The 27,828-nt window shown below is 39.4% G+C and overlaps 1 protein-coding gene and 1 long non-coding RNA gene across 8 annotated transcripts in view; one reads left to right on the top strand and one right to left on the bottom strand.

Moving 5' to 3' along the window:
• Positions 1 to 27,828, bottom strand: part of SATB1 (SATB homeobox 1) — a 101,756-nt gene that overhangs the window by 69,954 nt on the left and 3,974 nt on the right. For 2 of the 7 annotated variants that reach the window (XM_038570744.1, XM_038570745.1), the window contains exons 1-5: positions 10,501 to 11,489; positions 7,566 to 7,800; positions 3,709 to 3,885; positions 2,801 to 2,927; positions 1,903 to 2,026 (exon numbers count right to left, since the gene is read on the bottom strand). In XM_038570744.1, the coding sequence (XP_038426672.1) occupies positions 1,903 to 2,026; positions 2,801 to 2,927; positions 3,709 to 3,885; positions 7,566 to 7,776 (639 nt within the window). In that variant the 5' untranslated portion in view covers positions 7,777 to 7,800; positions 10,501 to 11,489. Of the gene's footprint in view, positions 1 to 1,902; positions 2,027 to 2,800; positions 2,928 to 3,708; positions 3,886 to 7,565; positions 7,801 to 10,489; positions 11,491 to 25,506; positions 25,651 to 27,828 lie in introns of those variants that run through there. The other 5 variants (XM_038570741.1, XM_038570743.1, XM_038570739.1 and 2 more) reach the window with 4 other exon arrangements.
• LOC102152799 overlaps positions 11,145 to 27,828 on the top strand; it is a 39,602-nt gene continuing 22,918 nt past the window's right edge. The window contains exon 1 of the long non-coding RNA XR_005376979.1: positions 11,145 to 11,478. This is a non-coding gene — a long non-coding RNA (uncharacterized LOC102152799). The remainder of the gene's footprint in view (positions 11,479 to 27,828) is intronic.

Below are 27,828 nucleotides of genomic sequence, written 5' to 3'. Positions count from 1 at the left end.
GCCCCGAATTTCATTTTGTCATTCTGTTTAATGTTATAATTGTCTGTATTCAATTCATTTCCCATGATAACATTAAGTAAACTCACAATTATATTTATAAGCTATAGTGAGGTAGAGTTTACTGGCTGAATGTTGAGGTCATTTAACAATTAATTCTCACTGCTTCTATCAGCAAATACTCAAACTAGCATCATCTTCTCCAGCTCACAGTAAAATGCCTTAAATCTTTGCCTGAATTTACTTCCAATATCAATGGGACATTTAGCACCGTGTAGATACATGGCATTCCTGTACGAGGTGTTTATGCATATTTTAACTCGGAGTTAAAAAAAAGTTTATTTCTAGGACATTTCAAATTTTCAAACGCTAGTAACAAAGTGACATATTATCTGGAGTTGTCTGCAAAACCCAAAGTCCCAGATGTAAGAGTCACCTGCTTCATTATATCATCCTATTGATTTAACTGTGTTTAATTAATTTAAATTACTTTTATTCGATGGTTATAAATTCACATCCTCTCTACTCCAAGGGTGAGAGAAGGAAGATAGAAGGAAATAAGCTAAAATAACAAAAAGAGTTTGCCCTGCATTCTAAGAAACTGATACTTGCAATATAGAAAATATTTTTTCTATGGCTACAGTTAATCTTAAAAGAATACAGAAAGCCATAATTAACTATAAACTTAATTCATTTGCTCTATTCCTACAACAAATATCAAAGTAAAGCTGAGGGACTGTAACCTGAGATGTATGGAGTTTCCATAAAACAGTAGCACAAAAGCCCACAAGCTCCCTACTAAAGGTACCAGTACCCTCACGAGCATCACACTAGAAATACATTCTGAGAATATCTCAACTGCAGAAATGTTTATAGCAGAATCATATGGTTTACGCTCAAGTGACTGACAGAGTAACATTCAGAATTACGTTTTGAACTTAAAAAAAGAAGAACTTCAAAATGGGGTAAAAATCTAGTTAGATCATACTTGAATTATACTGTATCATGGGATGACCTCACATTGGGTTTGACACTGAGGGATGGCATTCTAACACAATTACGTAGTGACTACACAAGCAGCCCATTAAGAGCAGGTTCACAGCATCCTTTTTTATGTGAAATCAGCTGAGCATTATCAAAAATGATGTTTGGTTTTAAATTTAGAAACAGGGCAGTCTCTACCTAGAGTTTTAGTTACGCTTCACCAAAATTCATTGTAAAATATCAAATACGATAATAATAAATATTTGTCTCATTTCAAGATCTCTGATGATACGACAGGAATCTCAGAGGAAAGGAAAAGATTCCACCAAAAAAAAAACAAAAAACAAAAAAACAAAAAAGGTAAACCAATACCACAAAACTGGTGACAAAATCCCAGTAAAGAACTACTCAACCTCTGGTTACAGGGAAGAAACTTCTTATTTTTATAATTGTTTATACTAAATACTCTTTTTCTCCCCCTTTTTGTAATGAACAAAATATCCCCAAACCGTACTTTTATTTAGGTAGCATGGTAAAGTTTTACATTAATACTTACACTGCCATTCCCCCTCACCAAAGGTTCTTGGAAGTTATACCACCTTTACTCTTTCTTAAGTAAGGATACTCAGGAGAATGTAGCTTCCATGCTCAGAGCACTCAGAAAAGGAATCTAAAAACAAGCTAGCACACTCTTCTGCTGAGCTGCTTTTCCTTCATTCTTTTCCCCAAGGGAGAAAAAGTGTAAAGGCTCTGTTCAGAATAAATCAAGCATCCTGTTTAAAGTCACCAGTGGTCAAGTCACTTTGCAATTTTGACAGTCCTGCTTCAGATACCAGTTGCTTTAGACTATGGGGCCCCATCAAACCTCAAATCAAGGCTCCCCACGATGGCTTATTATTTATTACATGCTATGCTAAGTACCTGTGAAAGGGGGCACTCCTTGGCCAACGAACTCTGATTCATATCTTTCAGTAAGTCCTTCAGAGCATTCCTTACTGTGGTGTGCGACCATTGTTCGGGAGGCAAGTCTTCTAGTTTGGGGCAACTATTTGAGACATAGATTAGAAAGGGGATTATTACAAGATTGCATCCCGCTGCAGAACATTCCTTTAAGACAGACAGATTTCATTTTGCGCATCAAACAGATGCATCTGGAGATTGCTCTCGGTCTCCTGATTGTTCCGATTAGTTAATTACTTTATACAACACATCTGCTGTATCGATGCATGAATTATACATCAGCTGCCTGTGGTGGCTATTTTTTCATGTTACTTCTACCTTCCTGCTCTGATGCGCTTGGGAAGACAATTTAAGGTGTACTGCTTTCTCATGAGCCATCGTGAAAAGCATTAACGTATTAACCGTTTTCTTTTCATGACTCTGTTCATACGAATTAAAATGGTAAATATATATATATAAATAAATAAGATCGCGGTAATAGTGAATAAGGCATTCTTTCACAAAATGTACACAGATGGCACTGTTCATGATATGCAAAAATATTTTTCTCTTAAGTAAACTTTATGTAAAATGCCTTCTTGTAATGCATCATTTAATTGACTAAATATAAAAAGTCTTGTCTTTTGATATCCTGCACAAAACCTACAAATTCGGGGGGGGGGGGGTAGGTGGGAAAGCTGCTTTTAAATATACATTGAAGTTAGGAAAATAAAGCAGAAGGGGTAAAGTAATAAAATCAATTTTGATTAACCCTTCTGAAACACAGAGTAAATAAAAATCAAAGGTTGACCAGAGATGCTTTATTTCAAGAGATCAGGCACATAGAACCTTTTGCCTTAGAACTGCTGTCCTGACTCACCTGTGTAACTGAATTTTCAATGTGACCACATGATACACGTCTTGAAGCATATCTGCTACCGTAGCATCAGGGGCATCTGTCACATAAGACAGTGGAACTGGATTCCACTTTCCAACCTGGATTAGGCCTATTGCAGATAAAGAGAATATGTCACTAAATATTTTACCTTTCAGATAATATTTCTAGTAGAAGGTTGTTGTCGTCGTCGTCGTTGTTGTTTTTCATTGCCCCCACCACAAGCAATATTGTTATTTCTGTTTGAATGATTCCCTTCCCTCTAAAAGGCAGGTCAATGAAAATATTCACAGCTTAGCTTTCCAAATTGTGAAATTATGTAAATGACTGTAGGGTTGTTTATTATTTTGGAAATAAAACCCCATCAATAAAACCTATGCATAGGCCACATTTTCCTAACTTACAGGAAGTTCTAATAAGACATAGCTGAACCAGTTCTAAATGGCTTTACGATTTAGATAAGATTCTCTATTGCAATGGGAATCAGCATTGAAAAATACTTTACAGCCCATAAAACCATCAGAAACAGAATAAAAGAAACAGAACTAGATATTCAGTCATAAATGCAAATTGACTCTCAACAGTCCATCTGCTCAAATACGCTCCTCACTTCCTTGTGGGTCCTCAGTGGAGCAGATTATTAAGGTCAATAAGCATACTAATGATTCAGCTGAAGTAATTTAAAAAAAAAATCTACCTCGACATTCCACACGAGCAAAATGTGTGTTAACTAAACCAAACTGAATTAAGCCAATTTTTTAAACCCACAGTCTATAAGGAACCAATGTAACACACAGGCTACAGTTCTTTGAATAAAAATATTCAGTGCTTTCTCTGCAGAGTAAACAAAGGATGCCAAGCAATTTTTCCAACCCCACGTATGCATTATTTACCTTTGGCCTGGGCAGCAGAGCTATGTGAATAACCCAGAGACAGTAATGCCATTTCTATCAGCTGGTTGAAAAGCATATCCTTTCTCACCAACACAAATTCCGCATGCTCCTCCTTGCAATCATATTCAATGGCGTTTTCATAATGTTCCACCACGCAGAAAACTGGTAGCATGGTTCCTATCAAAGAGACAGAGAAAAAGAAACGCAAACCAACAATCTTCAGAAATACAATCTGGGGGGAGGAAAAACTAAACCATGAAAATAAATCTTCCCAACAGTGAGAGAAGGGGAGACTGTGTTTCCAAGGCAGACAGGGCACAGGGATACAAGCACGCACACACAAACATATACATTCTTTTATTTTTTAAAGTTGTAAGAGAAATATTGAAATAGGATGTGAATTTGGTCCCAAGATAACTTGGGCTCTGCTTTAATATTAACAGTGCATTTTCCAAAATCAATTAATGCAGAATTACCTTTTTGATCAAATAATAATGCTGACGAGAGAGAAGTGTCTTATCTGATCTGCTGTGAGTGGTATTCAGGGTGCAAACAGAACTCACTATAGGCGTCTTCAGAAGAACCCACCTTCATGCTTCCTACGTGCTTTTTGTTAATATTAAACTTTTCCCGTTTGTGTCCAAATTATCTTTGACTATAACATTTTTAGCATTTTCTTCCTTTTATTAGATCTTTACTAAACAGTTGCATAAAAGAAACACAAAACTTAACCAAACTGATGTTCAAAATATGATTTCAATATGTGCATAATGTAAACAAATAAGATTTATTTTTACAGCTACTTATTTAATCTACCTGACTAAAAAGACATCCCAGTAACCACAGGTCTTTAAAATGAACAATCTTTGTTATGTGTTATGAGAGAAAGAGAAAAGGAAAGTGGCTTCGTAATGACATATTAGGATAAAGGGATCTACACAGATTTGATGTGTTCTTTCTTTATTTACTTTAATCCAATGTAACAACTCAGTAGCCAGATGATTAATAAGCACAGGCCACACCACCGTTAGAAAAGAGGCTTCTAGAAACTGAAATCACGGAATGCTGTAGTACTCAAGGTGTTTATGCAGCGCACTGTCAGACTTCCAGTGATATACGGAAAAGGGTTAAAAGCAGATGCATCTGAACTGTACTGTGGCAAACTGCCAGGAGGGTATCATCTTTAGCATAAATGATGACAAGGGTTACTTTAACAGGGCACCCAGGATCCCCAATTAGTCCTATAACATTAATGCCTCTATAAGGCTCTGCCCTCTGGACTCACAGAATCCTACCAACTTCTGGAGATTTCTAATGCACACCAACCAGAGCTAAAAATCAGGATTTCCTACTGACACCAGTGATGCCCTTTAAAAAGGCTCTATTTTCTTGTTTATGCTGAACAAAAGCCGGCAGTTAAACAGCTACATATTTTTACATGTGCATCTTCACCAAAGCCTTAGTGAACTGTTCACTAGAGATTCTAGCTCTGACAAATAAACCCCTTTAGGTTTACTTAGAAAAGCTCACAAACTCATTCGAAGGTACCCAACAGGCTAGGCATGAAAAACAAGCCGCAGAGCTTGCCAATATTCTTGTCATTCATTCATCTGTTTTATACCAGAGAGAGAACCTGTCAGGGATCAGAAGAAGACTTGGGAAGACCACAGCAAAAATAGCAACATGCGAACTGGTGATTTCTTCCTTGGCTTGAAGGTACTTTGGCATAATTTCCTAAACAAATAAACAAAACACCCAACCTCTTTTTCTTAAGTAGTGCTTTCTCATCTCAGCCACAATTTTTATCTAGCACCTGTCAAACAGAAACTATGTACATGAAAAATAAAAGAAAAAAAAAACACCACCACCAAAAAGCTTTAGTAATTTTGTTTGAAGCAAGCTGAGAACCTTCTACAATTAAACTAAATTTTAAAATAAGTCACTATGAAAGCAATGTTTAAAAAAATTTTTGAGCAGGAAGTGAAATTACTGTACTTTGGTTTCTCCTCCCCCTGTTCTGATGGCTTCAAAGAGTTGGGTTAGTACAACAAAAACATACGCATTGATTTTTCCTCTTACAGAATGATACAGACGTGTTCTACTATATGCTCCCTAGACATATGAAAATTAGCTATAGGCTTTACAAACTGTTGAAACATACTGGATTTACTTTGGACTTTTATTTAGAGATACCCTATAGATAATTAAGGTGGCTACTGATAAAGTGACAATAGAATCATTTAATTAAAAATCTAGCTGCTAAACCTTCTAGCAAACTTGTCACCCTTGTCTTCCTGATACTGTGAGTAATGCTGAACAGGAGCCTTCTCTGAACTGTCTGATTATTTGTGCTAGTGTTTGGCAAGACTTCCAACTACAGCAACTTCATAACCTTCCAGCATTAAAAGGGGAGTGCACTGGTCACTGCTGAATGCTAAAAATACCACATGATTTAAACCTGGAGGCAGTCTTAGAAGCTTTTGCTGAAGGTTTATGAGCCTGTGTAAACAGCACGTCTGCCATAAGGAGCAGTGAAGTCTGTAGAATCCTTGTCTAAAACTGTCCTGGCATTAAAGTTTGCTGTGCAAATATCACATAATACCAGAGACAGCTGAAATCTCCTATTTAGGAATTTATGGAACTTATATGTTTGCAGGCGTCAGAAAGTCTTTTTTATAGAGCCCCAGTGCTTCACAGTACAATATTAATGCACTCAGTTTGAAAAGCCGTAATAAATTATATTTTTAATGCTCTTACCCTGGCTTTCTTAAGATGCATACATTCTTGGCAAACAATCAATAAATAGGGTAATCATGAGTAGAGGCCAAAGAATTTGCTGAAGTGCTGTTTTTCCATTTTTAATAGATAAAGATCTAACAATACGGACTGCTGTGTCTGTTCATTTCAGGATCAATATATTCTTTGTTTTCGCCAAACCAAGAAAAAAATAAATGATTGTATGATAAATGTTATGCATCAAACACAATGAAATTCCTCTGCCTTCTAACTTTATCTACTTAATATTCTTGGTTGCTAAAAGATGGCATTTTTATCCTTCGCTTAGCAAATGTAAGGAAAATCTGAATCCTAAACACAGTTATTCAGAGACAAAATAAAGACTATTATGAGACACACACGTTATACCCAGTATAGGCACTGATCTACATAAATAGCAGTGCTGAACACAAAGTTGTTAAACTTCATCAATTTTATATAAAATTGGTAGAGTCACACGGTTACACATCTTCCCTTTATAAACTTGCCTGAGTTTGCCCTTCCTTTATCAAAAATACTCAACTGTAGCAAAAACCATAAACTAGAATCATCAGGTTTTTCACTACTAAATAATAAATTTGCTCTTAAGAAAACAAACCATAAAATAGGACATCGCAAAATTTCAACATCGTATCACATAAGATTCCCGTTATCTCTGAAAATGACTTACAACTAATAATCCTCTGAAAAAAGCTAAGGCAGTCCTCAAACAATCTAAGTGTCTTATTCTTAATCGGGGTTAGTTTAAGCAACAGCCACCTACGTATCCTCTACCACAGTAACACCTTATCAATGGAAGCCTTGTGTAATGAAAGCCATTATATTTCACTCAGTCCTTATCATCCAAACACCCAATGACTCCAGTCTATATAGTAGGGTAAGGTGCTCCACTCATGCCCAGAGCCTACACTTTCTAAGCATGACTGACACTGCAGCGTGGAATGGAACTAATTTCACATCAGAAAGGGAATCAAGGAAAAGAATATACAAAGACATGTTCTGCTCTCCACCCCCCACACAAAGTGGCCTTGAGTAGACACAAGGGCTTGCAGCTTTCCAGGATCTGGCTCGAAGGTATTTACCTTTCCTAAGGTTGGTTTTCATCAGATGGCCCGAGTGTTTTAAAGGCACTCCCTGCATTTTTGCACCTGTGCTCCCAAGCCTTCCTCTTCCTAGTGGGCTCCCGTTCTGCTCCAGGCGGGCAATCTTGGCTGGTGGACCCTTCGGATCGCTCACATTGTTAGACATGTCTGAATGTTCTTTCCCCTGAGGTGCCTCGTTCAAATGATCCATACTCAGTTACCCTCTAAAGATCACCTGCCAGAATTTAAAAAGAAGACATGTTATAATTGGGTGGGGGATCTCTCTCTCTCTCTCTTTCCCCCTTATGTAATATATGATATACCGAGCAAATATTTTATCTGTAGCTATTTCTCTCCACAAATATAACATACTTGTAAAACTGCTTAACTAGATAAATCATATAATGCAGATATTACTATGTTTTTAGACAACAGTATTACATTTCCATTCAAGTTAACAGAATAATTTGTGGAAACTATAGCCACGCACATTAGAATAAAAAGGTGATCCGTCACCTGCCAACAAAACTAAGTTGGGAGAAATGGGCTTACTTTTAGAACAAGAATTACCACAAGTGTAGCTAAAAAGAAAACAACGTATTTATGTAGTCCCAATTTTTAAAAATTAGAAACTCATTACAGAACACAATAGTACCCTTTAATCAAGAATGGGAAGATTATCATAGTCCAAAATATTAATTAAATCTGAAGTGCATGTTTACATTTTTACATATAGTTTAATTCTGATGAGGAAAATATATGTGTGTGTGTGTGTGTGTGTGTATATATACATATACACACACTACCTCAAAAGAAGATAGCAAGTAACTGCTTTTTAAACACCTCATTGGCTTTACAGGTTAATTCACAGAAAAAGTTTTCTACTGTTTAAGTTTCAAGAATTACATGACCTGTTAAAGATCTAATCAAGTCCTGGCTCAAACATGTGATTGGATCACATAACCCTTAAGAAAATGGAAAGAAATGTAGGATTTCTTCTAATATCCCAGATGCTGAAGCATTCCAACCTATGTGTTTTAGCATTGATATTTAGGTGTCCCTTAGTAACAGAATACTGTTAACAATTTAAATAGCAAAAAACTTGAAAATACTTTGTGATATACATATTAGATTGAAGTGCCAAACTCACTTTTTAAAAAAATCTTGATGATTTTGGTAAAACACAATAACTAACATTTAAAAATAATCTTGGTACCCAATGAAGTCAACATCTTAACTGACTTCAGAAAAAATATAAAAGATAATTGTTTTCAGTTATACATTGGACATCAATTTTAATATTTATAATAAAGCAATTAGTACAATATCAAAGTCACTTCTAAAATGCAGTTTTAACTGCAACTGGTAAGAGCAGGTTCGGTAGAATTATTTTCTAAACTTTTCATGGTACTTTATGGAGCTCCCCAATATCCCGCTCTCTGGTAATTCAACATATCTTGTACTTTAAAATATATATATATATATATATATATATATATTATACCAAAGAAGCTATTGAGATCTGTTTGTTGAAAGTCAGTTTGCATTAGCATGGCCTTTCTGTAAGCATTTTTTTCCCCTGTTTAACCATAGATTACTTTGCCCATTATAATCAAGCAAAGAAGTGAAGGGGGTGGGGGGGAAGCAATGGTAATCTGTAGGCTTAAAAGCAACCTTAAGAATGCCAATCGAAGAACTATAAAGTTTGAGAAATAATGGCTATTTATCCTTGTACTCTAGGGTGGCACGCTGAGAACTAAAGGTTTACCGTTGATCGAGGTCCCATCTGTTTTTGGTTATGAGGTTCATTAACAATAAATGTTCCTCTTTTAACCACTTTTTATCAAGATTACTCTTTTCCATTATATTAAACTATAGTCTAAAGTCAAAATTAGAGAGTGATGATTATTAACTTATTCAAAACACTGTTTATAATGTTTCGTGTGGATTAAAATACGGAGCTGCTTTTTCTGAAATTGGTTGCCTTACCCTAGAGCAGAAGATGAATTTTAAAACATATGATTTGAAAAGAAAATACTTAACCCGTGGGGCAATTTGAGAAAAAAAGAGCGGGGGGGGGGGGGGGTGGCGGTGGAGTAGACAACAGCATCAAAGTTAATGCTACAAAACATATTAAGTAGTCATGAGGCTTAACAGCATTATAAGCTGTACAGCAAATGAAAGTGATAGATTATAATTTAGTTAATGTATTGACAATCAAAACATCATATAGGTCATGCAAAATTATCCTTCCAATACCCACCTAGAAGAGTCTATTAAACACTCAGTCATCTTGTAAAAAGCTTTACATTATAAAGCAAAATTACATGCACATAAAACACCCAATTTACTCATTTAAACTCTATGCCCAAGGCTAAAGTTCACCAAACCTCAGTTTGGTATTGCAAAGAGCAGCCTCCACGGGGCCTGCTGGACTGACAGCATGGAAACTAACTACAGTCTCAACAGATGCCAAGCTGAAGAGTTTCTTTTGAGTTACACATTTTAAAACGCCTTTTAGTGTAACGTCTGGTTGGCATACAGAATGCAGGCTACTTTCTCAAAATCCCATTTCCCTGTCCATAAACCATGTCTATATATGATAATTACTGAATAAAACAGTGAACTCAGACGCAGCTATTATTTCCTCCAAAAAGAAAAGGAAAAACACGAAATTCCAGTTTCAACAACCTATTTTTTTTGCAAGGTGGGATCTTTTTCAACGAGTTCCTGGCTGAATCGCCTCACTCGTCCCCAAAGAACCCCATAATCACATTTTAAGAGATTGTGCCCTTATCCATTCCATATGGCCGGCACGATCCAGGCCAAGCTTTCACTGTGACCTTTTAAAGAGACAAAGAAGCAAAGTACTATCTAGAAACAGAAACACTGCAGTTTTACTGAGTGAAATTAGCAAAACCGACCTGAAACTCACCACTTCAAAACTTGACAGCATATAAATAACAAAAACAAAGGAGATTTCCTTTGCAGCCCGGGTTCTTGAAGAGAAGTTCAAGACTGATGTTTTCTACGTCCTTTTTTTTTTTTAATTTAAAAAAAAAAAAAAAAAAAAAGCAGCAGACCTGAAGGCGACTTCCCCTGAAATTGTATTATTTTTCTCTTCCCCTACCCCCGCCCCCCTAAGCGGGGGAAGGGCAGAAATAAACGTCTAGAAGAGTAGCCATGGGAGAGGGGGTTTAAAAAAAAAAAAAATCACAATTCGAAAAACAACATATATGGTTTGTAAAACGTCTAACCTCAGAGAACGGGGTTTTCGATGGGGGAGGAGGGGAGAGTGGGAAGTAGGGAGGAGGGAGAAGATAAAATTGATCTGACAAGTGATTCGTTGGGGGGGAAAATCGTAAAAACAAAGCAAAACCCGTTATGAGCTGTACACTGTGGTGGTGCTGGGGAGGCGAGGTGGTGACTGAGGATTCTCTTAAAAAGAGGGGAAAAAAAATCACTGCGGACAAGGTCTCCCAGAAAGGGGGAAAAAAAAAAAAAAAAAAAAAGGTGCCCTCGCTTCCCTCCCTCCCTCCCTCCCTCCCGCTCGCTCGGGTTCTTCGGTGTGAGGACAGAAAGTCTACTTCTGGCTGTCACTTGCGATATTATTCTCCAATAACCCCGGAGAACGCGGAGGGGGGAAGGCCACCTCGCCTCCCTGCCGATCGCCCCCACCCCCGCCCCAACAATTGCGACTAATGATTAACAAACCTTAAACTTTCTTCCCCCAGCCTCGCGCCCCGCCACGAGGGCATCTACCGAGGGGCAGCGGGGGTGGGGGGCAGAGGGTCGCGGCTAGAGCCCCGGGAAGGCACTGAGATGCCACTTTTGGTTCGGCCCTCGCTGGTAGCAGCCCCGAGGACCCTCTCCCTGCCCATGGACGCGGGGCTGCGAGCGCCCGGGGAGCCGAGTGAGTAGGGGGGAGAGAGCGAGGGGTGGCGGGCGGGGAGGGGAGGGGAGGGGAGGGGAGGGGAGGGGCGCGGAGGGGAGGGGGGCGGAGGGCGGGGGAGGGAATCCGGAGGCACCCCCGGCCGCCTCCACCGGCCGCCTCCGCAGCGACCGACTCCCCGCCCCCTCCCCCCAAAAAGTCGCCGAGCTCTCACTCAGCCAGTCCGGGGTAAACAACGAGCACCACAATGGCACTAGGGCTCGGGGGGAGAGCCCGGACGCCCGGCAAAACTGAGGAGGAGTTTCCCCGGAGCGCAGGGGGGCGCAGGGGGGCGCAGGGGCGCGCAGGGGGCGGGGGAGCGTGCCCGGAGTCGCCCGGCCTTAGGCTCGGTCCCCGGGCCGGGCCGGAGGGCGGCTGCTGCGGCGGCGGGGACGAGGCCGGCCGTGGCCGGGCGGCACAGGGCGAGGTGTGTGCGTGTGTTTGTGTGTGCGTGCGTGTGAGCGCGAGTCCCCGGACGGGGCTGCTGCTGCCGCTGCCGCTGCCGCTGCCGCTGCTCCCGCTCGCTCTCCCTCGCTCGCTCGCTCGCTCTCCCCCGCGCGGCCGGCGCTGCCCCCATTAAATCATTAGTTGACTCATCCCGGCCGCCGCCGCCGCCGCCGCCGCCGCCGCCGTGCCCTGCTCGGCTCCGCGCGTCCGCCCGGGCTGCAGCCCTCCACGCCGCTGGTGCTGCCGCCGCCGCTGCTGCTGCTGCCGCCGCCGCCGCCGCTGTGGCTGCCGCTTCTTCCTCCTCCTCATTTTAATACAAAATCACCCCGCTCGCAGCCCCAGCCCCGAGCACGCAGCCTCCTCCCGGCCGCCCGCCGCCGCCCCGAGCCCTTCCCCAGCGGGGCCGGCTCATCCGCCGCGTCCGGGGAGCGGGAGCGAGCGAGCAAGTGGCGGCGGCGGCGGCGGCGGCGGAGGGGGAGGGAGAGGAGGAGGAGGAGGAGGAGGAGGAGGAGGAAGGGGGTGCGGAGCGGAGGAGGAAGGCGACGGGGTGGGGGGTGGGGGGGCAGGGTGCAAGGGGAAGGCGGAAAAGGGATGGGGATTAAAACCCGGGCTGGAGGGCCGGGATTGGGGGAGGGGGCGGGGGCGGCGAGTTAAACAGCAGAAAGACAAGTAACTAGTGAATGAGTGAGGGAAGGGGTGGGGGGCGGGGGGGGGAAGCGCACGATTTCCGGCCCCGGGCGCGCAAGAATTTGTAATGAGCTTGATTAGAGTGAGGCGGCCCGACATTTATTACACACAATACCCAGAATAACAGGGCGCCGCGCGAGGGCCAGCGCCGGCCGCCGCCAGGCGCGCCGGGGAGGGCGCGGAGGGGAGGGGAGGGGAGGGGAGGGAGGGGACGGGAGAGGGGGCTTCCCTGGCAGCGGCCGCCGCGGCGGGGAGGGGAGGGGCGGGGAGGGAGGGAGGGAGGGAGCGCGCGGCGCGCGGGCGGCAGGGGCAGGTGTGCGAGAGTGAGCTGCGCGGGAGGAGGGGCGCCGCCGGCGGGGGGCGGGGGCGGGGGCGGGGAGGAGGGGGCGCCGGCCGGGGGGCGGGGGCGGGGGCCGCTAACCAACCACCCACGCGCGCGAGAGCCCCCGAAAGGAGTACGTGGGAGCGTCGCGGGCGGGCCCCCCGGGGAGGGCGCGCGGGCCCCGCGGGAGAGGGCCCCGGGCGTGCAGGTGACCGGCTCGGGGTGCGGAGGCAGGCGGCCCTGGGGAAGGGCCCGAGGGGGACTGCGGGGGGCAGACCTCTCCCGAGCGCCGCGGAGGGTGCACAAACATTTGCACAGGCGTAAAGGCCGGGAGCCCCGAAGAGCTCTCGCGAATATTTATCCTCAAAGGAGGTAAAATCCCAAACTATTATGAGCCAACGTTAAAAAAAAAAAAAAAAGAAAAGATGAGTAAGAGCTTTCTGTATCTAGTCAGGGGTAGGTTCAAAACTCCCTCACTTCTGAGCCACAGAACGAACACGTTGGAGGAAGAAATACGTGTGGCTCATAGTGGCGGATTCAAACAAGATTTGGGTCACTTGAAAGAGATCTGACTTGGTATTCACAAAGGACAAGACGCCACCATTCCTAAATTAATTTAGACCGGGTGCAAGAAAAGTTTGAGTTGGTGAATCCATCTGTCGTAACCATACAATGCTTCTGACATCTAGGGTAAGCTTGCCCCCAGTTAGGTGAACGGCCATTAGCACAGAACTATGATCCTCTTATTTAGATAATCTATTAAATACAGTTCCTATAAAAATGAAGAACATTACAATCTCATTAGAAACAGAGATGCAGCGTTTATCGCTTGGGTTTCAACACTAACATCTTAGAACCCTGAAGGCAGTTAATCATTAAACAAAAACAAAAATGTGGTAGGAATTACTTTTCAGAATGCACTAGTAGGGAAAAGAGAAAAATCAGTCAGATAAACATTTTGTTACACATAAAAAAAAGCAACAAGTTAGCACAAGTACTGAGATAAGAGGGAAATATGCAAATTAAGCTCTTTAAAGCTACCAATACACTCTTAGAGACACTGTTTACATTAGAAATCTAAGGAAAGCAGAAGGTAAAGCAGGAGATAAAGTATAGGAAATAATGGCCTCCTGGGGAGAACAAGTTTAGGAGAAACACAATGAAAATATATCACTCTAATGGCACCTAAGTTTCACCCACAAACCGGAAAGGTTAGTCAAAATCGAGGAAGGCAACCGTGAATCTTGGCATATATAAACCCAAGCCTTGAGCAAAATGAAGAACATGTGATAATAAAACACAACATCAAAAACAAGGAAATATAAGGCAATCTTTACCAAAAGCCCAAATGACACCATATTTTTAAAAGCTGAAACGGGAAATGTGGAGGAGGATTTTTTTTTTTTTAATTGAAGTATAGGAAACACAATCAATAAGGAAAAATACAAACATGGCAAAAATGTAGCACAGGTGTCCTAGTTGGTATTGTGGATGGAAGTACTCAAGCTTATTTTAGAAAGGTGTTTGGTATTTAAAAGGAAAACATAGATCACCGGTTATCATCAATAATCTCCATGGCAATGATAGGTTAAATTAGGAGTTTGCAAAGACGTATATTTTAAGATTTGCTTCAAACTGGTGATGCCTGACATGTTTCCCACTAACCTGCTTGGTTTTCGGTAGGAACAGTGCATTCTAGTATGCTGTGCAAATTGACAAATAGCAGCAAATTAAAAAAAAAAAAAAAAAATTTTAGTGGACTACAAAACAAAATTTATCCATGCAACGTTTATCCAGGAATTACAAGCTAATTCTTAAACATGACCCAAGTTTGTAATAAGGATGGGACATGGCCTTGGAAAATGATTAAATAAATGAGGATAGAGATATCTAATAATGACTTTATTATAAAGAATACTGAGACAGTACAATTACGTATATATTAATCACATATATATGCTGATTTCCCCTCAAGTATATTCTTTATTTCAGAAGTATATAAGAAATGACATAAGTAAGATGACACACGAAGGTTTATGCCCTCCAAGTGGCACAGTACATTGATGAACTTATTTACTCTATATTATCTCCCTCTTTAGAATACTCGTTATAACCACTGAGCATTGGTCAATATAAATCCAGGTTAAAATAAAGAAGAGAAGCAGATAATGAGAAAAATATCACCCTCCTACGCATACGTGAGGATAAACTATTATGGTGGGGGGGAAAGACTTTGATAAATTCTATTCAGGCATCTTATATTTGGCAATAAAGATGCAAGTATTGAAAAAAAAAGTTAAAATAAACTTTATAAATCTAGCTATCAAAATAGAAAACCTCAGGAACATGAAATATTGCAAGTCAAATACATGAACTATTTAACATGTGGATGTACAGTTAAAACAGTGCATCAATCACATGAGAAGGCATTCAAACTGGCTACACAAAGGTAGCAAAGATAAAACATTGTAAAAGATACACAGGATTTAAAAAAAAAAAACTTAATAATGAAAGGACTACTGCATATTTCAGATGGCACCATATTAAGATAAATATGCAGGCAGATATCCGAAAGCATTAAAACACATTCAGAGTTCTGAATAGCACATACATTTGTAATACACAGAGAAAGCATTTAGAATTTGAACGCTTTTAAGATATGGCAACTCCGCCAGTGACTGTGTTAGCAAAGCAATGCTTACCACCATAGCACTTTCTAAGGACATGTTTTGTTTTGTTTTTTCATCTTTTTAAATTCAAATACAGTTGGCTATCTCTCTACACTCTTAGAGCAGCACAATTTACGTAGCATATTGCTCTTTTTATCATGTCAACTCTTTGTTTTTTGGCGTTAGCTGCAGGTGGTGTTTTCCATATATGAATTTCTGGGAATATGGTCTGTGTTGGCCATATAAGGATGTCTATTTGAGCCATATGTTTTGCTGTCATGTGTCTCATTTTGTCTGTCTGGAATGTCAGGACTGATTTCCACATCGTTTCTTGAATGGACCAAATACAAATTTGTAAGAACAGAGAGGAAAAAAGTGGGGCTGGAACTCAAACAACTTTGTCAAAACATATATTGGAGAGGAAATGCAATATCCTGTAAACATTTGCACCCTTCTTCTCACATCTTATCTGTGACTGACATCATCACAACTGCACAATTTAGGAGAGAATCTACTTGATCAAATTCAGAAGTTTGCAGTATATGCAGATACATGAAAATCAAACAGACCCCACACCTTTGGAGTTCATGGCATGGCACATGTTAGCTGCCCTACTCTAAGAGCCCTGGGTCCAGCATTGAATGTGGGGAAGGGAAGGTGCCTCAGGCTCTACTTGCTTAGTGAATAAATGGAACTCTGATTAACTCTCTGACTAATGTCACAAGAAGGTTTGGCCCCATTTCTCAGAGCCTCTTGCATTGCCCGTTTGTTAACAGTCCTCACAGTCTTAATCAATTAACAATTTGAGTAATTATTGGCTTAATAAATGTTTCCCATCCTAGACTGCAAGCCCTATGAGGGCAGAGACGGTCTTCCTCATTGACATATTACCAGGAATGCATATACCGTCCTTGCAATATTTACATTATGAATAAATAAACAAGGGCAAAAAGCTCACGGTGTCACCTGCAATCAGCCTCTACCGCTAAATGCGATGACAATTCCTTTTAGAGTCTGCCGATGTGAGCAGGACGTAACCTGTGGGGAAACATGGCTGTAACACTTAAGTTTGTATTCACTGAAATGAAATAAAATTTACATTTTAGTTCCTCAGTCCCGATTCATATGTTCAGTAGCCTCATGTGGCTAATGGCCATTGTATTGGACAAAGTAGATGACAGAAGACCTCCACCCCTGCAGAAAGTTCTATTGGACAGCACTTACCCAGAGAACTTCTATAAAAGACACCTAAGTAAATCCAGGACCTAGCCAAGAAGAGCCTTTGAGGTGCTGAATGGCTTTCAGACATTCTAATGATGTCCAAATTGAAATCATTTTCCGTTTTAGAATTAGCCAATAGATCTGTAAAGTTGCATGGAATGAGGCTTGTGTGCTGCTGCACACAATTTTAAGACAACTTTCTAGACATGTCTGTATTTGAAAGGGTCCTATTGTACATTTGGAATAATACGCGTTTACCTCAAATGCTGCTTTCCATGAACATTTAAATAGCTCATAGGTGAAGCTAAAAACCACAGAGTCATATCCCACCCTCATTTCCATCCTGAATTAAAGAAGCATAGTTGCCATTAGAAATGGCTCTTTTGGAAACTTTAAAGTAGATGCCTACTCAAACCGGGCGGCTTCTAGATACCAAACAAACAATGGTGTACTGCAGAAAACAACAGCAAAAGGCTTGGATATGTTTCAGGGGAGGAAAAAAAAGGGAAATGATAATGGACTCTAAATATGGGGCTTAAGGCTTTTTGTTTTTGTTTTTCCCCTAATAAGTGAGGTTTCAGTTATAGCCAGACTGATAGTGATCAAAAGTTATTTCCTGATTACTCTAGGGTTGGATGTAAATCCCACTGGTAGTCTGTAGATATGGCTTTAGTAGACAGGGGTCATTATTAAAACTGAGCAAAGAAAAGCCAATGCTTAAGCTAGTTTGGGGAGTAATGGATAAGGGAAAGGAACAGCCATTATAGATGGCTTCTAGAACTTTGACAGGATATCTGGCCCTTTTACCCAGAAATACTATCTTTTTTAGCAAAAATTTGAGCAAAAATTTTTAAAAGCTACCTTTCCTTCCACAGATGTCAGTGTGGATCATAACCTTGACAGGGCACAATGGTAGTAATTCCATCAAAATTGATATCTCTATCTACACTCACCTCCAAAACTGACTAGGGATAAGAAGGATTGCTGTTGATCCTCCAGTGTTGATATTATTACCAAAGCTCTTGACAGTTTCAAGTTGCCACACTTTTTCCCCATTGCTTCTGGAGTGCCCTCCCTCCCCCTTCTCACCTGAGGACCTCCCTTCTACCATATCCTTTAATATGCAGCTTGATTGCGCCTCTTCTGTCCAAAGCCTTCTCCAGCTGTTAGTTACTTCCTTTGGTGTTGCCATCACACTACCTGTCCTTCGGTATGACATTCTGTGTCTACCTGTCTCCCTCCAAACTGCAAGTCTGTACACATTCTGAGGGTATACTTATGTCTGTATTCCTGGAGTTTCTCACAAGGTCATCACAGGAAAAGGAATCCAAGAACTGTTCTTATGAGAGAGTGCTCATAAGAATCTCTTAGAAATATTCTTGCACTCTTAGGAAGTAAAGCCGGGTGCCAGGATCAGAAGTTGGCTCAGTGGCTTCCCAAATTTGCTGCACATTGACATGACCTGAGGAGTTCCTTTAACAATCCAGATGTCTAGGCTGCACCCCACTGCAAAAAAAAATCAGAATGGCCGAGAGTGGGAGCCAGGCATCCCCAAGGTGATTCCCATGTACAGCCAGGTTTGGCATCGACTGGTTAAGCTAATGTTTTATTGATAGGAAGTCAAATATACCTGCTAGGACATCTTCAAAGTGAACTTTTTAACCCAATCCTGGGGTCACGTGGCAAACTTAAGACTGTTCTAGGAACCAGCACTTGCCTCCAATTTAAGGAATGTATGTGCAGCAAGTTACTTGTATCAAACAAACAAAAAAGATGGGAGCAAGCTATTAGGTCATTGATTTGGTGAAACAGGGATGTTGTGTGAGGAACCACGATAAATTAGCATTTGGGCACTTGTTTGAGATTTACTGAGGTGCCAGAAATCCTGTGCAGGTATATGATTTATCATCACAGACATAAGTGACTAACCACAAAATTACACATGGGAAGTAAAACTCTAAAACCAGTCTATTATTTGCTGGAGCCAGAACCATCCCGGTTTCCTCTAAGTCTTTTTTCAACATAGATGAGCATGAATTTTTCTCCCAGAAAACTCCAACCTCAAGTAGGTTTCCCCCTGAACAGTTGAAAACTTATTTCCAGACTAGGTCCTGCACTTAAGCGGAACTGAGGTATTCACATTGTCCATGCCCAAGAGCCAATGACAGGGCATCACAGCCCCCTGCAGCTGTGCTATACTCTTGAGAAGCTCGGGGGATTTTAATTCCAGTGAAGTCAAACAGCAGCAACCGTTCCCAATCAACCTTTAGCCAAGACATATCAACCAAATCTTCTTAGTGATGCGAATGTTATTGCTAATCTTTCTTGGCTTAATTGGAGGGAGGAACAGTGTGAGGTTACAACAGACCTGAATCTTTGTCCAGATCATTTTGGGGAGTATAAGCCAAAGGCAACATCTGATATTGTACTGCCATCCCCATTGCCAAAAGGCACGGGACAGGGGTTGTCCATTAGGAAAGAAAGCCACCACCAGAAACAACTGCATCACACCTGGACAATGATTAAATACTACTATAATGCTTGAAATTTGCTGCAGCAAAGGAGAAGTTAAATAGAAAAACTAAGGTACATTCTATTTGGGATGATGGAAAAGATTTGGAAGCAGACTGTGGTGATGGCTGCACAACAGTGTGGATGTAATTCATGCCACTGAACTGTACACTTAAAAATTGTCAAAGTGGAACATTTTATGTTATGTATATTTTATTCCAATAAAATAACTAAAAGCAAAAAAAAAAAAAAAGCTAAAGGAAAAGAATCTTCCCTATATTCCTAAAATTGGCAGATATGTATTATCATGAAAGTATCATGCCAAGCAGTAAAACAATGAGCTACAACATACTGAACAAACCTCTCCTCACCGCCAACCTTCCATTGCTTTGTCCTTACCCGCCAACAGCCACAGTCCAGTCTATGCTAGATAATTAATTCATATGATGAATACCTGACCCAAAGATAATTAACATGGATTGGTAATTAGAGACCAAGATCCCACCCAAAGTAGGTAATTTGATGGTCCTCTGATGCAAGAAAATGGTTCTCTTTTCAGATTTTATTCTATACTATGGCCCGTTAGCAAAAGCTGAGAAAGAAACATAGACAAAGACATACAAGTAAGAGCACCGCAAGTCCAAAAACTCTTTTTGGATGTTTTCAAATGAATAAAAAATTAACTATTCTCATGAAATAGTAGACCCTCCCAATTAAACAGCACTTAAGAGTGTCAAACACTTGCATGCAGTACAGTCACAGATGTGCAGCAACAGTATAAATGTAGTCAATGTAATAATTTATAAATTGGCTCTGTATAAAGACTTTAGATTCTATTTTTTTAAATAAAAGAATAGAACTTTTTGGTTTTAAAGAGCCCATGTGGATTTCAATTTAATTTGGTCAGTCACTTTGTAGTGATAGTAATTAGGATTATTTACCTCTTAATAATAATATATATCATCTTTTCCCATAAAACATCGTCCTATATTCTGTTTCCTATCATCTATTCTTACTGGTTTTATATTAGGGATTTTTATATTAATGATGAAATTTTCAATGTATTAGAAATTCATGTATAAATCAGATCTCACTGAATTCATACCTACCAATATGTATTTTTCTGATGGATACATGACTAAGGAATATGAATACATAGTGAAGCCAAATTAAAATTACATGTTTATTATGTATAAAATCATAAATAAAATACTAAAATATAGCTGCAGAGTACAGCTGTTGCTAGAGCATATCCAGTCACCTATTTTGTAGTTGCCTCTTTCTTAACTCTAGTGTTTATTGTGGAATTTAATTCATTAGATAACAAACATGGACTATAAATATACATGCAAATTTCCAGCTGATATGAAGGGAAAAGTTGATAAATAATGCTACAGTATAACTTTAAAAACAGAACTAGTGAGCCTTGAGGCTATTTTTTAATCATTTATTTTTATTTATTCTGTAAAGACTATTTTCATTTGTATTGTTTTTTATATATATAAATACACTTGGGAGAGAAACAAACAGCATACTTATGAAAAATTTTGATGGGGACCAGCTTGTAACTGTTTAGAAATTGTATTGCTTTAAAGATGGACAATACTCACCATTCTATTATTTCTACAACTGAAAAAAACCCACAGATTCACATTATATTTATTAAAAACTAAACCTATCTCTCCAAAGAAGTAACAAGTCTCTCAAAAACAACTTTTTAGTTCACTTTGCACAAAGGGGTTTCGTCACTAAGAATTTACAGTACTGCAAGCAAAGGCATCTTCGTGGCTGGCATATGCCGCAGTTCAGTATATAAACCAAATCTTGGGGCATTCTCAATAGATTTGGGGAATCCAATTGTTTGGCCAACATCCAAGTATGAATGAATGTATATCTAATATACATGTAACATAACATTATACATGTTCACAGATAACATTTGTTCACCATAGAAAAGAATACCACACAATTTAACTCTAGTCTACCACAGTTTTCATCAGAAATTCTTTAAAACCCAGAGTTAGTGTGACACCTTTATCATTAACTCCTACAAAAGAGGAAAAAATGATATGGGAAGAGTAGTGGAAAAAAGGTAAGGAACGAAGATTTGGGTCTTGCTTCTTCCTTTTAAGAGCCTGCTGAGTGACCCTTTATAAGTCAAGCAGAATCAAGTTCTGCATCTATAAAGTGATGGAAAAGAATCTGATCATCTTTAAGACCACATAAATTCTCTGCCCTCAAATGCAATTTAAAAGAATCAAGTTCACTTTAAGGAGAACATAAAGATATAAGGAAATTTCTCACATGCCCCATTAGATGTTTATCTCTATATAAGAGACAGGTGTCAAACAAACAAATAAGAAAAAAAAAAAAAAAGAAACCCACTAAGGCAAAGAGAAACTTTAACTCACCAGATTCCATCTGTTACATTTGAATTCATGCATAATTGATTATCCATGACTGGTAAGTTCTTTTCTCACTAGCCGACCACAGTTTTCTAAACATTAGGTATTAAATCACTACTAAAGTAGACTACATTTTAGAAACAGCAAGGGCAGAATAAGAATATTTTAAATGAAAAATTACATGCCGGTTAATAATAATACAGCTGACCTATGTTTAAGGGAGAGAAATTTTAATCATGTGCATATTAAATATTAATAGCCTATTCTGTTATTGTTATAATAAGGTTAAGTAGGCTTCTCCATGCTTAAGAAAAGAGGGAGAAGTAGGAATGCATAATGGTGCAAAAAGATACAGAGACGGGAGACAGACATAAGGAAAATGTGTCAACAATAAACAAGAGGAAATGAGAAAGAAGGAAAAGATGAAGGTGGAAACTAATCTCTATGTGTCATTATGACTGCCAGAGTACTGGCAAAGAAGCAGCATCCTTTTATTTCAATTTTAATCATTTCTGAATTTTAATACCCGGCTCCTTTTGTAATTCTCCTGGCATTCCCCATATGCCTCCATCCCAGCCAAAACACCAGTGTAAATTAAATGGCAGGCAACCACACCACTGATGTAGCCTCCCCAAAGAAACTACCAGGTGACCAAACGCAAAAAAAGGTATGTCTACTTTACATCCCTGAGGACCTGTGGCCAATTAACTGGCTGAATGTTCCCTACTTTCTTTAATTTTGAAAAGAAGGACAGTAGTTAGGTAATCTACAGATAGAGAATCATTAAAAAAAATAAAGCAAGCCAGTAGTAATACAATAATCAGTGACCATCAGGGCCTGGAAAAATGAGTTTGCTCTCACTGGCACTAAGGAGCATCACATGATTATTTAATTACAGCTCTAATTTTTGTCTCGTGGATGGCAACATATCAACAATTAATAGGGCAAATAGAGGAGACTGTTTTTAAAGAGACAGAATGTGCATGATAATGTAATAGGTCACACAGCAGTGCACCGCTTGAGGATTCCTTCCTTTTGTGGAACTAAATAAGACTATCTTGCAAATAGCTCCGTACAGGTCTCAAAAAGAAAATAAATTTAAAAAGCAAGAGTGTTTTTTAGATAACTTTCATCGAACTTTTCAGAATGCTTTAGATGCATTCCTATTGCAAATCTAGCATCATTTGTAAGGAATGGAGTGAAATCTTTAACAAAGATTAATATAAATACCCTAAATCTTAATATATTTTTTAAGCAATGTATAAAGCTACAATGAAAATTTTCTTTTTAAGCAATAATCATGACAGATATTTATTCAGTGGGATCCAGAAAAAAAAAAAATTCCTCATTTTAATAAAGAACAGGTAGAGGTCAATCAGCCATGGGCCACTAGTCTGTAGTATTGTTGGTCCTGTGATATCAGGAAGACCATTATATAGGTGACCTACCTAACTGCAAAGTCCTTAGGGGAGGGCTTTCTGTTGACTCTAGTACAGTTTGTTACTACACCAACCACCCAAGGACCATGAACCTAAACTGAAATTCTTCACCTAATCCTGAAGGTCAATGAGGATAAATATTGTCAAAAAATGACAGAGCACATAGTTAAAGAAGAAAAACATTCAATTATCCAGAAAACTGGGACATGTATAGATTAAGTGTTCAGATAACCCCAGCAAAAACAGAAAATTAGAGAAAAAAGTCTCTTTTCCCATTAAATCATTATCAGCACAAGCAAAAGTCACTATTTTATCATTAGTTTAGCAAATCTTTCATGAGTGCACAAAATGCAAGGTGCAAAGGATGCTAACTGTGAACTTTCTCCTGTTTTACAGAACACAGACATGTATCTTACACTGAATTTCTTTTCTGTGGTCTTTTAATACCTTGTAGAAATAAACAGTAGCAGCTACAAATTTATAAAGTGGAAATATTAGTGTACTTTAAGGTGATATATATTAATATGTTACAAGGTCTGCACATCCAAATTAACCAGGGAAATTCAAATAGTTAACCAATTTAGTAGCACTGGTCTGAGTAAGGCTAAGTCCAGCTTTAAGCTCTAGTGCCAGTCACCTTTGTTCTTCCGCCATGCCAGAAGCCAAAGCAAAAACCAGGGCTGAGGTTTGGAAAAGGAAATAGACTTAGAACTACCTCTGTGATCAATTGCTCAAATGTATCTTAAATATTAGGTTACAGAGAATTTTAAGAAAATATAACTTGGCTAAAGAAAAAACACAAACCAGTGACTAAAATCATTCTACAAAAAAGTAGTGTAAAGAGGTGCTAAATCAACTCAATACGGTTTTAATGGCTTATGTTGGCCAAAGTCATCAGAATATAAGAAAATGTAGGCATCTCAAAATACAATGTGGGGAAGCTAAAACTGCTGAGGGGCAATGATTTCTAATGCCACTGGCAAAAGTGACCAAGTCAATAATAATTACAAATTAAGGAGAAAAGGAAAAAAAAAAAAAAAGGCAAGGAGAAAATTGTACATCCCATGAAAAGTTTTAAAATTCTATTGCTGTAGAAAACATTTTGAGGATTCTGGACCAAAAATCTGACTCTATACGTTCTAAAAGAATATTTTTAAAAGAGTCTAGCAAGCAGCAGCTTGTATGTAAGAGTATACATCATTCTTTTTTAATATGACTGTTAATATACAGTTAACATGTCTCCGAAAAAGGTTGTAATTAACTGTCTACTGCTCTAATAACACTAATAAGCATACAGTATTATTAAAATACAATGACTCCATACAAAGTAAGGCTGTCATTTTTTTTAACTTTTAAGATAATGTTCTAAATTGTTTTTGAGTCCTCTTAAACCACCCAAAAGAAACCTCACCTCTAAGATTTTTTTTTAAAAGAATAGTTATTAAAATATTGTTCTTTCCTTCCGCAGTCTGGAGAAATCTGTCTAACATTAAACAGGATGTCCAGGTATCATTTCAGGTGGTGAAAATACAACAGAAAAACACCTGGATTATATGATCAATTCTATGTATTCTTTTAAAATTTAGAACTATAAGCAGTTTAATTTAGTTCTTCATTCACTGGTAAAATGTATCAGTGAATGGGGAAAGGTCTGCTCTATCAAGAATCACATAGCCCTCTTGTTAATCCCCAGTGCTTTCCATCGTCTGGTTCACTGGAACAGGAAAACTCAACTGCATTCAACATCAGACAGCTAATTATGGATACGCTATATTCAAGACTATTTCCATTTCAAAAGATATCTGCATAGACTGGGTTCTATTTTACTTATAATAATTATCACAATAAAATATTTATAACACAAAATCTCTTTTACCTGAAAGTCCTTAACATTATAAACATTAAAAGGCCAAATTGTCATTCACATGCTCTTAACGGCATATCTGAAACCATTGAGCAAGACCAGAAAGGAACCTCCAGCAATCAACTCTACTGTATGCCTGGCTTCCTGGAAAACAGCATCTAAAGAATTCCCTCTCAAACAGATTACTACCCTATCTTTAAATATCTCAAGGAAAGAGGGTCTAATAATTTCTCCTGGGAGCTGCCTACCATATTTCACCACCCAAAGAAGAATGCCCACTGAAGAATTCTTGTTAGTATTTGGTCCCAAATCATCTCCAGCTGAGAAAAAGCAACATCCCAACACAGAGGTCTTCCCCCCCGAACACTAAATGCCTGTCTCTCCTCCCTGTGGCTGTAGCCCTGCTGCTCCATATGAAACTGATAGGAACTTTTTTGGCACTTACCCTCCAAATATCAGAGGCTGCTCTCCAAATCTAGCCCTATAGGAGAGCTCTCAAAAACTAGTCTTTGATGAGGTGACAATGACGAAGTTCTCTCTGGCACTGCTAGCAAGGCAGAAGCATCCCCAAATGAGGTGTTACCAGTTGCCTGTGAAGCAGCTGGACCATTACTGCAGTTCTGAGGGTGCGTCACAAATCAGGTCATAGCTCTGGGTAGAGTCCACCCACTTCACCCGGTACAACGCCCTCCATTTCCTGCACACCTGGGGGGAAGGGGTACAGAGAAGGGGGGGGGGGCGGCTAGTGCAGGTCCACAGACATTCTAGTAAAGGCACGACCAGGTGCAGCCTGACATCTGCTTCTTCTGCAAGCATTTCAGTTTCATTTGGGGGACCTGCACCCCGAGGTACTCAAAATTTTGTGCAACAATAAACGGGCTCTAAAATGAGTGATGAGTGTAATAAAATATTGGACAGTTAAATGTTTTATCCAGCAAGATCTTTCCTCCACTGGAAACTGAACCAACTCTTAATTTTTGATTACAAGATACTTCACTACCAAATGTCAAATAACTGGACTGAATAAATTTCAGCAGAATCTAGGGACCTAAGTGCTGAGGTACCAGTTAACTAATTTTCATCTCTCATAACTAAACTAGATCATCACACAAACTGAATTACATCCTTGAAAGTCCATTGAAAGAGGTGATGAGAATTTCTATTATGAACCTTCAGACAGCAACAACTGTGGAAGTGATACAGAATAACTTGAAAGAATAAAAATAGGCCAATATGCTGGAGAAATGCTCTGCTACTAAATCTCACCCTGAATATATATACACACAATCTGTATCTATTTACTCTCGAATGAAATATCTGATCTTAAAAAAGACTTTAAAAAAATAAACAGCAAAAGGTACCATTGGCATAAGTTCAAAAGTACTAAATAATGTGTGTTAATGTGTTGATCACACTCTATGAAGACATCAAGTTTAAATAGACTTACCATTGAGAATTGCACTTAGGAACGATATATAAATTACCATAGTAGACACTTTTTCTTTGGTGTACTGAAGAAGAACCTTGTGTAACAGATTTGATTTATATACTGTATTAAGACCCCATTCTGCTTTGATGTCAATGGAATATGTGATTAGAAACTGACAACTGTGTGTAGATGATGGTGTAAGAGCTACTTATAGAATGTAAGTGAAAATAAGCATTTTTTTTCCCAGTTAAACCTAAGTTTTGGAATTCAACTTTCACAGTATTTTGATGTTTCCAGGAGGCTCAAAAAAGAAGGGACTTTTAATTTAAGAAGAAAAAAAACATGCATTTGTATCATAAGAAAGCTGAAATCTCACTTAAGATTGGCAGATTAACAAGAGGACAAAGGGGGCAAGAATATTTTCAGAGGAAAGCTAACAGTATCTATCAATCAATCAATCAATCAATCGATGAGCCCCACTTTGTACTCATGTTAGCAGATCTCCATTAACAACAAACATTCAATCTAAGCCTTGGAAGGTACCACACTTTATCGAAGTTATTCTCTAATCAGATAATTTAATCTATTTAGAACTTTGCAGAAAGCTAATTTAGCAAACACACATTTCAAGGTGTTTGAACATATTTGTCCCGAGGTTGCTCTAAGATGACTATTTTAAGTGGCCTGCAGACTCTTTTGGGGTTTTGATGTTACAGTTGAGATATGTAAAGTAAAAGTGCATAGCATTTCTTTCAACTGGTTCTCACACGACAGAAATAAGAAGATGGTATTACTCTTCTTTAAAGTTTTGCCACTGGTAAGTGATAAGAAAAACTCCGCTCGACCCCTACCCCCAACCGGGAAGAGTCTGAAGCCCTGGATTACAGTACAGGTAGATATTAAAATGGAGACAGAGCCGTTATTTAGTGGTGACAGGAATATAAATACGTGCACTAACCTATAAACTGGTATTTACTTCAGGAAGGTAAGTAATATTTTTCCTCTGATTGCTGAGCTGTCAGTTTAATGCAGCGTAAATAAACAGTAGGTGCCTGCTAGCTCGAAGTAGGAAGTGTTCATTCCACACGAGGAACAGATTACTGAAGCCTGATGCTCATCATGCTGAAACATAACTTTCATTTTACCAGAAAATACACCCTACCGTGGATGATTCTTCGTGCCTGATCTATTAATTAACTTAACTCTGTTCTGTCAAAAGGTAAACCAATTTGTTAAATTCACCCCAGAGTTTTGGAGTTTGAAAACCAAATCAATTTGAAAAGCAAAGAGTTATGACTATCCTGTAATCTGATCACAAATGCTAAAAATGAATACTAA

The sequence above is a fragment of the Canis lupus genome, chromosome 23 (genome assembly GCF_011100685.1).
Source record: "Canis lupus familiaris isolate Mischka breed German Shepherd chromosome 23, alternate assembly UU_Cfam_GSD_1.0, whole genome shotgun sequence".
Lineage (NCBI taxonomy): Eukaryota > Metazoa > Chordata > Mammalia > Carnivora > Canidae > Canis > Canis lupus.
The sequence above is the reverse complement of the archived record's forward strand: the minus strand, read 5'-3'. Positions and strand labels throughout refer to the sequence as shown.